The sequence below is a fragment of the Sapajus apella genome, unplaced genomic scaffold, assembly GCF_009761245.1.
Source record: "Sapajus apella isolate SASKATOON/1434 unplaced genomic scaffold, GSC_monkey_1.0 scaffold41, whole genome shotgun sequence".
In the NCBI taxonomy this organism is placed as follows: domain Eukaryota; kingdom Metazoa; phylum Chordata; class Mammalia; order Primates; family Cebidae; genus Sapajus; species Sapajus apella.
This window is the reverse complement of record NW_022436981.1, coordinates 10,242,250-10,253,665: the sequence shown is the minus strand read 5'-3', so window position 1 is coordinate 10,253,665 and position 11,416 is coordinate 10,242,250. Positions and strand designations below refer to the sequence as shown.

Genomic DNA, 11,416 nt, shown 5'->3' with positions numbered 1-11,416 from the left:
ACATGCCTCCCAAAGTAGGCTGGGCACAGTGGCTCGCACCTGTAATCCTAGCACTTTGGGAAGCTGAGGAGGGCAGGTCACCTGAGGTCAGGAAGTCAAGATCAGCCTTACCAACACGGCGAAACCCTGGCTCTACTAAAAAAATAAAAATTAGCTGAGCATGGTGCCAGATGCTTGTAATCTAGCTACTCAGGAGACTGAGACAGGAGAATCCCTTGAACCCGGGAGGCGGAGGCTGCAGTGAGTGAGATCGCACCACTGCACTCCAGCCTAGGTGACAGAGTTAGACTCTGTCTCAAACAAAACAAAACAAAAAACAAAGATGCCTTCCAAATTGGAGAAAAACAGTGCCTGAAATTGTTCCCTTGCTTCCCAAATGTTATATCCCAGTATTTTTCTGGTGGTGAGAATTCTGGCTGAAGTTTACTCATTTCTAGTGTCAAGTTGTTTCTCTCTCTTTTTCAAGTCTGTTTTTAATAATGCTCCCCTCTTCCCATCTGAAAGTCAGGTGGCACATTCATTAGTTGCCTGGAATTGATTTGTCTGTAGTTGAATGAGAGCTGCAAAGGGGAAACTTGGCGCAGCGGTCAGAGCCCTGGAGCTGTCAGGAGTCCTGGTTCCCATGCCTTACTCTGCCACTGAGTCACTAGTGGCCACTGGACCAGGAACTTGGTTTTTCTGAGTTATCGCCTGTCTGCTAAAGGAGAACAGGCATAGGGTTCAGAGGCAGTGCTGGGAGCAACAGACTGGGAGGGAAGAGGGCCTGTCCCTTAACCCTGCTCACAAAACCCTTACTAATGGCAGCAAGTTCTGAGCCTTCCTTTTTTTGCTTCTAAAGTTGGGAAGTGGACCTATAATGTTTAAGGTAATTTCTTATTTATATACATATTTTTTGAGAGATGAGGTCTCACTCTGTCACCCAGGCTGGAGTGCAGTGGCAAGATGTTGGCTCCCTGCACATCAACCTCCCAGATTCAAGCAATTCTCCTGCCTAAGCTTCCCAGGTAGCTGAGACTACAGGTGTGCACCACCATGCCCAGCTACTTTTTGTATTTTTAGTAGAGACTATATGTTGGCCAGGCTGGTCTTGAACCTCAGGTGATTTGCCTGCCTTGGCCTCCCAAAATGCTGAGATTACAGGTGTGAGTTACCACATTCGACCCTAAGACAGTTTCTAATACCTCGAAGCTTAATTCTACTCACTCTTTTTTTTTTTTTTTTTTTTTTTAAGACAGGGTTTCACCATGTTGGTTAGGCTGGTCTTGAACTCCCGACCTCAGGTGATCTGCACACCTTGGCCTCCAAAGTGCTTGGATTATAGGAGTGAGCCATCATGCCCAGCCTAATTCTACTCACTCTTAACACTGAGCATGTTTGATACCTGCAGCAGATCTTTTTTTCTTAAAAAAAAATTTTTTTTTATAGAGATGGGGGTTCCCCTATGTTGCCCAGGTGGGTCTCAAACTCCTGGGCTCAAGTGACCCTCCTTCCTTGGCCTTCCAAAGTGCTGGGATTACAGGCATAAGCCAATGCGCCCAGCCCTGGAGCAGATCACTTTTAACCCCTTGCTCCTCTCAATGAAAATGAAAAGAATTCCAGAAAAAATAATGCCGTGAAACAAATGATAGTATTGGCATTGTGCCCTCTATTTCACTATTTTAAGCTTTAAACACAAATAAAAGGTTCAAATGGTCATGTAGAATGACAGAATTAAAGTAACCAGTCCTGTTTCTTTGTCTTTAGAATCACCAAGCTATCACTTTTTCAAATTTTTAGTTGAAACACAAGAATCTGTAGTAACAGATTGGAGATATGAACTGTGCCCCAAACAAACTCAGATGATTCCAGTAGGGTATGAACAAATATATGCACCTGAGATGCACATATCAGGGACTGGTTGGGTTTATGAGTTTCTAGGATTCACTTGCATGCAGAATGCAATGTTTAATTTTTTTTTTAGTCTTTTGAGAAAGAGTCTCACTTTGTCACCCTGACTGGAGTGCAGTGATGCAGTGATGGCTCACTGTAGCCTCAACCACCTGGGTCAAGACATCCTCCTGCCTCAGCCCCCGAGTAGCTGGGACTACAGGTGCATGCCACTATGCCCAGCTAATTTTTTGTCTTTTTTTTTTTTTTAGTAGAGACGAGGTCTTGCTATGTTGCCCAGGTTGGTCTTGAATTCTTGAGCTCAAGCAAACCTCTGTCCTTGGTCTCCCAAAGTGCTGGGATTACAGGCATGACCCACTGCACTAAGCCTGCAAAGTTCAGTAAAAAATAATAAAAATACGCTAAGTTGAAATTTACATATATATTATTAATATTCAGCCGTATCTACAGCAATTGTTTAGATCTTAGACCAAAAGATTCGGAGGAGAGGAAGAAGTATTTTATTCCTAACATTGTTTAGCATGTGCAGCACATAGTAATAATAAAAAAGCAGGTCAATTCTCAGTCAATTTTAACATTAAATCTTTTTATTTTGAAATAATTTTAGATTTACAGGAGTTGCAGAAACAGTAGAGAGATTTCCCACATATCTTTCATCCTGCTTACATAACCATGATACATTTATCAAAACACAGAAATTAACATTGGTACAATACTATTAACCAAACTACAGAGTTCATTTGAATTTTACCAGTTTTTCCACTAATATCTTTTTTCTCTTTCAGGGCCAAGCCCAGGATAGTACCTTGCACTTAGAGCTGTATCATTGCTTTAAAATTCTTCACAGTTCACAATCCCTCATTGCCTTCCCCGGGGCTGACCACTCCCGGCTCCCTGACTCCACTTGCCTTGATATACCACTGATTCCACTGAACTTTTGTGGTATTGGGGTAAGAAGATTTAATGGCCTCAAGTTAGCAATAGTGTGTTAAATTAAAAAAAAAACAAAAAACAAAAGAAGATCTAATGGCTGTGAAGTCTCATGCTTTGGCGAAAGGAGCTGTTGAGCCTGATACAATATATTCAACTGCCAGAGCACCAACATTTGTACTTTGTCTGGCTGGAGATTCTTTAGCCAGATACTCCTTGATGGTGACTGTTAGGTAAGTGACATTTACAAGGCTTGTCTAGTGCATAGAAATCAGAAAGCAAGGCTTGTTTTAGGCAAATGTGCCACATATCTTGTGAGATAAAGAGACAAAAATATAACTGGTGAAATGCGCTGAAAAAAATCCTGGCTTAGACACTCCAGATGCCTGCTCCACATGAATTCTCCCTTTTTCTTGTCATCAGAATTCTTGTTTTGTTCAGGTAAAAGGTAGCCAGGCTCTTCAAAGGAGGTTGGACTTTTTCTCAGCCTCTCTGAGGATGCATTCTTCATGAAGCTAATCTAATCACATAAATTCCTCTCACTTTGCCAATGACTGGTTTAGGAATGGGCATGGAAACAATCTGGCCAGTAAGGCATGAGGAGAAGTCTGAGGTTTCTGGGAAAGTTTTCTTCGCTCTTCAAAAGTCCCTTTCCTTCTTGTCTGAATTTTGGGTCTTGTTGTTTGAGTTATTCTGTGTTAAAGGATAGAATGCCTGGAGCTGTTGCAGCCACTTTGTAACCATGAGGGGTAAGCTTGTGACAAAAGCAAACAAGTTTCAAAGTGAGAGGATAGTGAGATCCTGGTCTTGGATGCATTACTTATCTCCAGGAATGAACTAACTCTGGACTTCTTGTTATGTGAGAAAATACATTTTTCACTTTGAGGAAAGGATAGTTACTGGAAAGAATTCATCAACACAAAAGCATGCTGTGCTCCATGTAGTTGAGGCTGATGATAGTGGTCATTCTTACACAGGTTACAGCAACAACATCTCTCATTCAATCATGCATTCAACCAATAACTGATGAGAACATAAGATCTGAGACTCCTGTGCTTTATGCTGTTAGAATATGACATTATTCCATGGCAGGATTCATGCCATGAATCCTGAAGGATCGCACCATGTAATGAGGGGTAAAACTCACAGACAAACATACTGATTGCAGGACGACCTGGCGTTACCTGAGAGTTACACACACAAATTGCCGTGTTGATGCTACCAGACTAATGCCATGAAGCTTAGTGACAGAAGAGGTGCACACTCTTTATCTTGAAAGATGGTTAACATTGAGAGGTAAACAAAAAAAAACACAAAGACACAGAGATGGGAAACCACAAGTTCTGTTTTGTAAAGAGGGAGTAATCTAATTTAGTTAAGAGTTGAGGCCAATTGCAGTGGCCCATGCCTATAATCCCAGCACTTTGGGAGGCTGAGGCGGGCAGATCCCTTGATGCCAGGAATTCAAGACCAGCCTGGCCAACATGGCAAAACCCTGTCTCCATTAAAAATACAAAAATTAGCCAGGCATGGTGGCACATGCCTGTAATCCCAGGTACTTTTGAGAGACTTGAACCCAGGAGGCAGAGGCTGCAGTGAGCTGAGATTACTGCACTCCAGCCTGGGTGACAGAGCAAGGCTCTGTCTCAAAAAAAAAAAAAAAAATACTGATACAGTTGAATTCTTGGCAGCTATGGCTACAGAGGTAGAGAGGGACAGGAGGTAGTGCCTGCCTGACCTGACAGTTGTGTGCTTTAGGAAGCCTGAGTGGGCTGAAGTATGGTCGAGCAAAAGGAACCCTGTGCTGATAGCATGACTGGCGGGTCTGAGTCCAGCTTCAGCTACCCACTCATTATGTGGCCCTTGGTCATTCATGTCTCAGAACAGCTACAACAAAGGGTTGGTAATAACTGTCTTGCCTCCCTCACAGGGTGACTGGAAAGCGCAATATAAATGTAAGGGGTTATTTCCTCCACATCCAGATATAACTATATTCACCTACTTTTAGGTCCCTGACTCCATCTGAGGACAGTTTTCCCTTTTGTTCCTATTGCTGGAGCCACCCTCCAGTCTCCCGCCTTGGTTTCATCAATGATCTCCCATATCTCAAGTATTTTCAGTATTTCCCTAACTCTCTCCTGGGTTTTTCTTCTCTGTCTGTAATCTCAAAAATTAAATATAATTTAAAGGTCCTTCTGTAGATCTTCCACAGCACTCCAAACACCATTGATTTCTCTTTCTCTCACAAAACATTTTTTTAAAAAATAGAGCTTTTTCCCACCTCCTTTTCTCAAATTCTACCTACTGTTAAGCCCACTCCAATGTTCAATTAAGTGGTCTCTAAAAGCCATGACAGCTGAATCTGGGGGTTTCATCCCATTCTCGTCCTGCCTGATTTAACCTGTCCTTAATCAAATTCTTACCTCACGGCTTCTTCTACCCCACCTTTCCTTTTCCTCATCTTCCCCATTCTGAGTGTTGGGGTTCACTAGGATTCTGCCGACCTCAGACTTTTTCTTATGCTCTCAGGAACACTTATGTAACCTGATGACTTCAACAGTCCTACTGAAGACGAGCTGAAAATACTTTAGTTGTGATTTTCCCTCCCCAAATTCAATCCAAAAGTTTCCAACCAAGCTGTCAAAGTGTTCTGTGGCTCCTCAACCTCAGCTTGTTCAAAGTGGAGGCCATCTTCTCCTCCTCCCTTAAACATGCTATTTATCTGTTATTCCAAATAATTTTTTTTTGAGATGTTGTCTCACTCTGTCACCAGGCTGGAGTGCAATGGCGTGATCTCAGCTCACTGCAACCTCCACCTCCTGGGTTCAAGTAGCTGGGACTACAGGCACATGCCACCATGCCCAGCTAATTTTGCATTTTTAGTAGAGACAGGGTTTTACCATGTTGGCCAGGATGGTCTCAATCTCTTGACCTCGTGATCCGCCTGCCTCAGCCTCCCAAAGTGTTGGGATTACAGGCGTGAGCCACTGCACCGGACACCAAATACATTTTTTAATGGTCCCACCATCATTTATGTTATCCCAGATGCAAGTTCTGACTCATTCAACACCCATACATAATCTTATATTTAGGCAGTCACCAAACCTAACTAATCTTTGAAATGTTTCTGAAATAGTTCACCTCCCTTTTATTCTTATTGCTACTGTTCTTTGAGAAGTGCTGGCCAGACGCAGTGGATCATGCCTGTAATCCTAGCACTTTGGGAGGTAGAGGTGAGAGGATCACTTGAGCCCAGGAGTTCAAGATCAGCCTGGGCAACAAAGGGAGACCCTGTCTCTACAAGAAGTAAAAAAAAAAAATAGCGATGCACGGTGGTGTGCGCTTATAGTCCCAGCTACTTGGGAAGCTAAGGCAGGAAGATCACTTAAGTCCAGGAGGTTGGGGTTGCAGTGAGCCATGATTGCACCACTGCACTCCAGTCTGGGTGACAGAGACCCTGTCTCAGAAGAGAGAGAAGTATTCATTTCTTTACTGGACTGTTATAACAGTTTCCAAAGTGGTCTTCCTGTTTAAGTTAGGATGGTCTTCCATATTCCTGATAGTTCTCTTCTAAAGACAGATCTGGTCATGCTTAAAAACTTTCCATTCCTTCGCATTGTTTGTAGAATAAAGTTGCAATTCTTTATCACGGTATGCAAAACCTGCTACAATCCAGCTCCATCTTAATTCTCCAAATTTATCTCACACTTCTTTTCTGCATTCTCTATCAGTACAATCTGCCAGCTAAAGGTCCAGCCCAAATGACCTCCTCTTTATATCCCAGACAGAATTAAGTTACCTTTTCCTTGTACTCAGAGTGTGCCTATCTCAGGTTGTTCTTAGAGTCACCATCATCCCACTGAATTGTAATGATGTCTCCGTCTATTCTAAAAGATTGCAAGTTTTAGCAGTGTGTATTAGCTACCCCTTGCTGTATAACAAATTACAAAAAATTTAGTGGTTTAAAACAGAAAATATTTTTTCTCTCCCAGGTGCAGTGGGTCAGGAATTCATGAGGGGCTTACCTGGCTAGTTCTGTCTCATGGTCTCTCATGGGGTTGCAGTCAAGAGATCAGCGGGGGCTGACATCATCTGAAGGCTTGACTGGGGCTGGAAAATCTGCTTCCAGGGTGGCACAATCATATAGCTGGCAAGTCAGTGCTGGTTGCTGGCAGCAGGCCTCAGCCATATGGAGGATTTCCCTCCACAGGACTATGAGTATCTTCACAATGTGGCAGCTGGCTTCCTCCCGAGGGAGTGACCCTAGGGAAGGAATGCAGAAACCCCGAGTGCCTCTTATGGCCTATTCTTGGAAGTCACACACACTAACCCTAACCCTAACCTTAAGTCCAGCCCACACTCAAGGGGAGGGGAATGAATTGCCTCCTACCAAAGGGAGGAATGTCAAAAAACTAGAGGACAGATACTCATATACCATGTAATGATGTTCTGGTCAATGATAAACAACGAATATGAAAGTTGTTCCATAAGATTGTAATAGAGTTGAAAACTTCTATCAGCTAGTGATGTCAGAGCCACTGATACACTGTAGTGCAATGCCTTAACCATGTGTTTCTGGTGATACCGGTGTAAATAAACGTACTGTGCTGCCCCACAGTATAGTACAGTACAAAAGCATAGCACAAGGCTGGATGCAGTGGCCTGTAATCCCAGCACTTTGGGAGGCCAAGATGGGCAGATAACTGAAGGTCAGGAGTTTGGGACTAGCCTGGCCAACATGGTGAAACCCCATCTCTACTAAAATATAAAAATTAGCCAGGGGTGCTGGCGGGCACCTGTAATCTCAGCTACTGGGGATGCTGAGGCAGGAGAACTGCTTGAACCTGGGAGGAAGAGGTTGCAGTAAGCCAAGATGGCACCGCTGCACTCCAGCCTGGGCAACAGAAAATCCGTCTCAAAAAACGGCGGATCACTTGAGCTCAGGAGTTCAAGACCAGCCTGGCCAACATGGTGAAACCCTGTCTCTACTAAAAAATACAAAAATTAGCCTGGTGTGGTGGCACACACCTGTAGTCCCAGCTATGGGCTGAGGCATGAGAATCACTTGAACCCGGGAGGTGGAGGTCGCAGTGAGCCAAGATCTCTCCACTGCACTCCTGCCGAGTGACAGTTAGACTCTGTCTCAAAATAATAATAATAGTAGTGGAGATAACTGTTAAATTGAACCATCTGAAACACCGGTATTCCACAGGTTTTACCTATAAAGAAACAAGTTGTATAAAGTTCAACCTCAGAGATGTGGCTGCAAGTTGAAAAACTCAACACATCTTCACGGATGGAAAATCGAGGTGCTTCAGAGTTCTTGATCTTTCTGTTCCTCACAAGACTAAGGTTCAACTTTGAGACGGGTTAGTCATGAAGCGAAATGAGGTCTAGTCCAATCTAGGCGTGACTTTTTCATTTCCTTGAGAGTCAGATAAGGGAGTTACAGACCCAATACTAAGCCAGGGGTGCCGGCGGGCACCTGTAATCTTAGTATGCTAAGTAAGGTGGAGTGTAAATTGAGGAAGTAAAATTTCTCTAGGAACTCCATCCTGTCTCAATTTACATTTCACCCTCTGCCACTTTTAAGAAATCATATTTACTTAGAAGTGAAATAACCATGGACCTATTAAAAAATGGAATAGGAATAGCTCCTTGTTCATTATGTATTTCTGTACGTCTAGAAAGTAATTGACTCCTTCATTACTAGTAGGATTAAAACCAATATTTGCAAATGCAAATTAATTTATTTAAAACACCTTTTGTCCTTCCAGGAGTACTTATAAGACTTAAACAGAAATTTTCAATGAGAAAGTTCCTTTTTTGCTTTTTCTATTTTTCCACTTCTTCTGATTAATATTTAAGGTAGACTTTGGGTGAGATGTGTCTAATTAATTAATGATGGCGGGAGGGTCCCAAAAGTTATTAGGGCAAAACTGCATTCATCCACCCTCTCCCCGCATTGGAACGAAAGCTCCCCTCGGGCAGGGTCTTCCGGTTGTTGATCTGCGCATTCATACAACCTGAACCGTACCTAGCCCACTGCGAGTTCTCGATCAATACTTGAGTAATGTCCATTCATTGATCGTCCGTGTAGGGCGCCGTTGCCAGCGAGAAGGCCGGCCCGCGGCTTCCCTGCCTCCCTGCCTCCGCCGCACCCGCGCTGCCCTCAGCCTCCGGGGCCACAGCCCGCCGCCCGGGAGCATCCGGCTGCCCGGCCACCGCCGGGACGCTCGCGGCCTCCAGGGAGGAAGGCGCGGAGCGAGGAGTGGGAAACCTGGGCCCACTTCCTGTCCGGGCAGGCCCGGGCGCCCGCCTCCTCAGCGGCCTGCTCTCTCCGCCGTGAGCAGCCGAGCCCGGGGCCCAGAAAATGCGGCGGGGCGCGGCGCCGGCGCGGGGCGAGGAGGAAGCAGGCTCCGCTCGCCACCCCCGGCCGCCTCCGTCCCGGCCGCCCGCGCATGCCTCGCGGCGAGAAGGTTAAGCGCGCGGGGGGCGGGGCCGGGCGCGCCGAGTGCGGGCCGCGGGCGGGGCGGGGGCTGCGCTCGGGGGCGGTTCCGGGCGGCGGGGGCGGGGGCGGGCGGAGGAAGGGGGCGGGCCCCGAAGTTGTTCCGCGCTGGGCGGGCGGGCGGCTGTGGGAGAGCGGGCGGCGGGCCGGCGGGCGGACCGGGCCGGGGCTGGAGAAGTTTGCGCTGCGGTTCCTGAGCGCAGGGTGCGGGCCCCGCCGGCCGCTGCGCGCCCGCTGCCATGGCTTTCCGCAGGAGGACGAAAAGTTACCCGCTCTTCAGCCAGGAGTTCGTCATCCACAACCATGCGGACATCGGCTTCTGCCTGGTGCTCTGCGTCCTCATCGGGCTTATGTTCGAGGTGAGAGCCTGGGGAGGAGGGAGCCGGAGGGACAGTGCCCCCTGTCGTGCGCCGCCCGCACACCCCTGCAGGTCGGCGGACCCTCGGTCTGATCGCGGGCTTCTGGCTGCCGTGTACGTTATCGACACCCCGGCTTTGTGCACTGTACCCCGCCGGCCTGTACCCCGGCCAGCCCAGACAGCGCCCCCAGCTCCACGCCGTGCCAGCCATGCCATGCTCAGCCGCCCCTTGGGCACTCACCGTATCCTGCAGCTCTATCTGCAGCCCTGAAACCCCAGCCTGGCCTCGAACCAACCGCCGCGCTGCCACCCTGGCCCGACGCGTGGGGTTTCCTTTCTGGCGTCCGGGAGCCCAGCCCAGAGACTCCCAGACCTGCAGTCATTGCACAACCCCGCTTTCCCCAAGGGGTGGCCACTAGCTCTTCTGGGCTTTTCCAGTGGGAGGGACCCTGACCCTTTTCCACTTCCTATCTGATTTTCTGGGTGTTTTGCATCTCAGCTTTGGAACGTGCTCGGATGTTCACGTGTGGCCCTGGCCCCATCCCAGCGGTGGCCTTCTGCGCTCCTCTCGCTCCCACTTTTTTTGCTGTGCTCTAGAAGGCCAGTTTTTGATATCCTTTACCACTCCGTGGACTGCCCCTTTAGATCCAGCTGCTGCGACCCAGAGCTTCACCCCCTTTACAGGGACAAGAAGAGAGACAGACAGGGATACCCTCAACTTTTGGGGGAAAGGTGATTCTCTTAGAGTGTAGGAGTTGGGGGCAGAGGATGGGGATCCCACCCCTAACAGCAGTGCCCCGGTGTCCGCTTCTGAGACAGGGAGTTGTAGAAAGCCAGCAAGGGGTCAGAATCCACGAGACTGATGGGAAGGATTCCCTACTCTTGCAGAGCAAGAAAAATGTGATATTCAAAAGTGGGAAGAACTGGAGGAAGCTTGGCATGGGTTTGCTGCGGTGTATCTTGTGTCAGAAATGAAATATATGAGCGACATTCCCGTCACTCTCACCGTGGTCTCCTCTGGTTCCTGAGACTCCTTGTCAATTCCCTTCTGGGTCAGGTTGCTTATCTGCATTCTCACGGTTGGGTTAGGAAGCAGTGACCATTTACAAACTTCCTAGGAGTTACGGAGGCCTAGCCTGGCTAATTTTCCACCCTGTCCCTCTGTCTCCAGGTTCCCTGTATCTCTAGGAATGACAAGGGCCCTAATTGGCTGGCGAAGCTGCCCTCAAGCTGGGGACATTCTTGTGATGGCCAATTTAGGGTTGGATGAGCGAATGTGTCTGTGGCTGGGCTTTAGGGTCTCTAGGAAATAAATAGTGGGACTAGGATTGGGGTCTCCACTCTACTTTTTGGTAGTGCTGCTTTAGTTCAGCCCCTTTCTCCTTCCTCTCCCTCTCACAGCTCTCTCTAGTGGTATATTGGATTGGTCCTTGGTTCCACCTTGTTCTGGGTTCTCCCCTGGAAGTGTGTGGTGTCACACAGAGTCATATCCCTGTGTCTCAGTCCCTATTCTATGACTAGTCTGACTGAAAACTGACTGCAGCCTCAGTTTCTCCATCACTAAAGACGTTCATAAAACTGGTCTTCCTCACAGGATGATTGTAAGGTTTAACTGAGATCATGTCAGCAACAAAAGCCGTAACATCTCCTGCCAACATGAAAAAGTCTCTTGCACCTGGAGCCCTGTGATTATTTATTATAATAATAGCTTAACAAAATTAGAGAATTTCTCT

At 47.0% G+C, this 11,416-nt stretch overlaps 1 protein-coding gene and 1 long non-coding RNA gene across 3 annotated transcripts in view; one reads left to right on the top strand and one right to left on the bottom strand.

Annotated features, from left to right (window-relative positions):
* Positions 1 to 2,452: 2,452 nt before the first annotated feature.
* Positions 2,453 to 10,088, bottom strand: LOC116565827. 2 transcript variants are annotated; one of them, XR_004275603.1, is made up of 3 exons: positions 9,925 to 10,088; positions 6,843 to 7,080; positions 2,453 to 3,571 (listed from the first exon to the last, which is right to left on the bottom strand). It is a non-coding gene; the product is annotated as an uncharacterized LOC116565827 (long non-coding RNA). The 2 variants fall into 2 exon arrangements; XR_004275604.1 differs by lacking the exon at positions 9,925 to 10,088 and adding an exon at positions 8,855 to 9,271.
* The window catches only part of TRAM2 (translocation associated membrane protein 2), a 73,425-nt gene continuing 71,395 nt past the window's right edge, over positions 9,387 to 11,416 (top strand). The window contains exon 1 of the mRNA XM_032299680.1: positions 9,387 to 9,684. Within this exon, the coding sequence (XP_032155571.1) occupies positions 9,565 to 9,684 (120 nt within the window). The 5' untranslated portion in view covers positions 9,387 to 9,564. The remainder of the gene's footprint in view (positions 9,685 to 11,416) is intronic.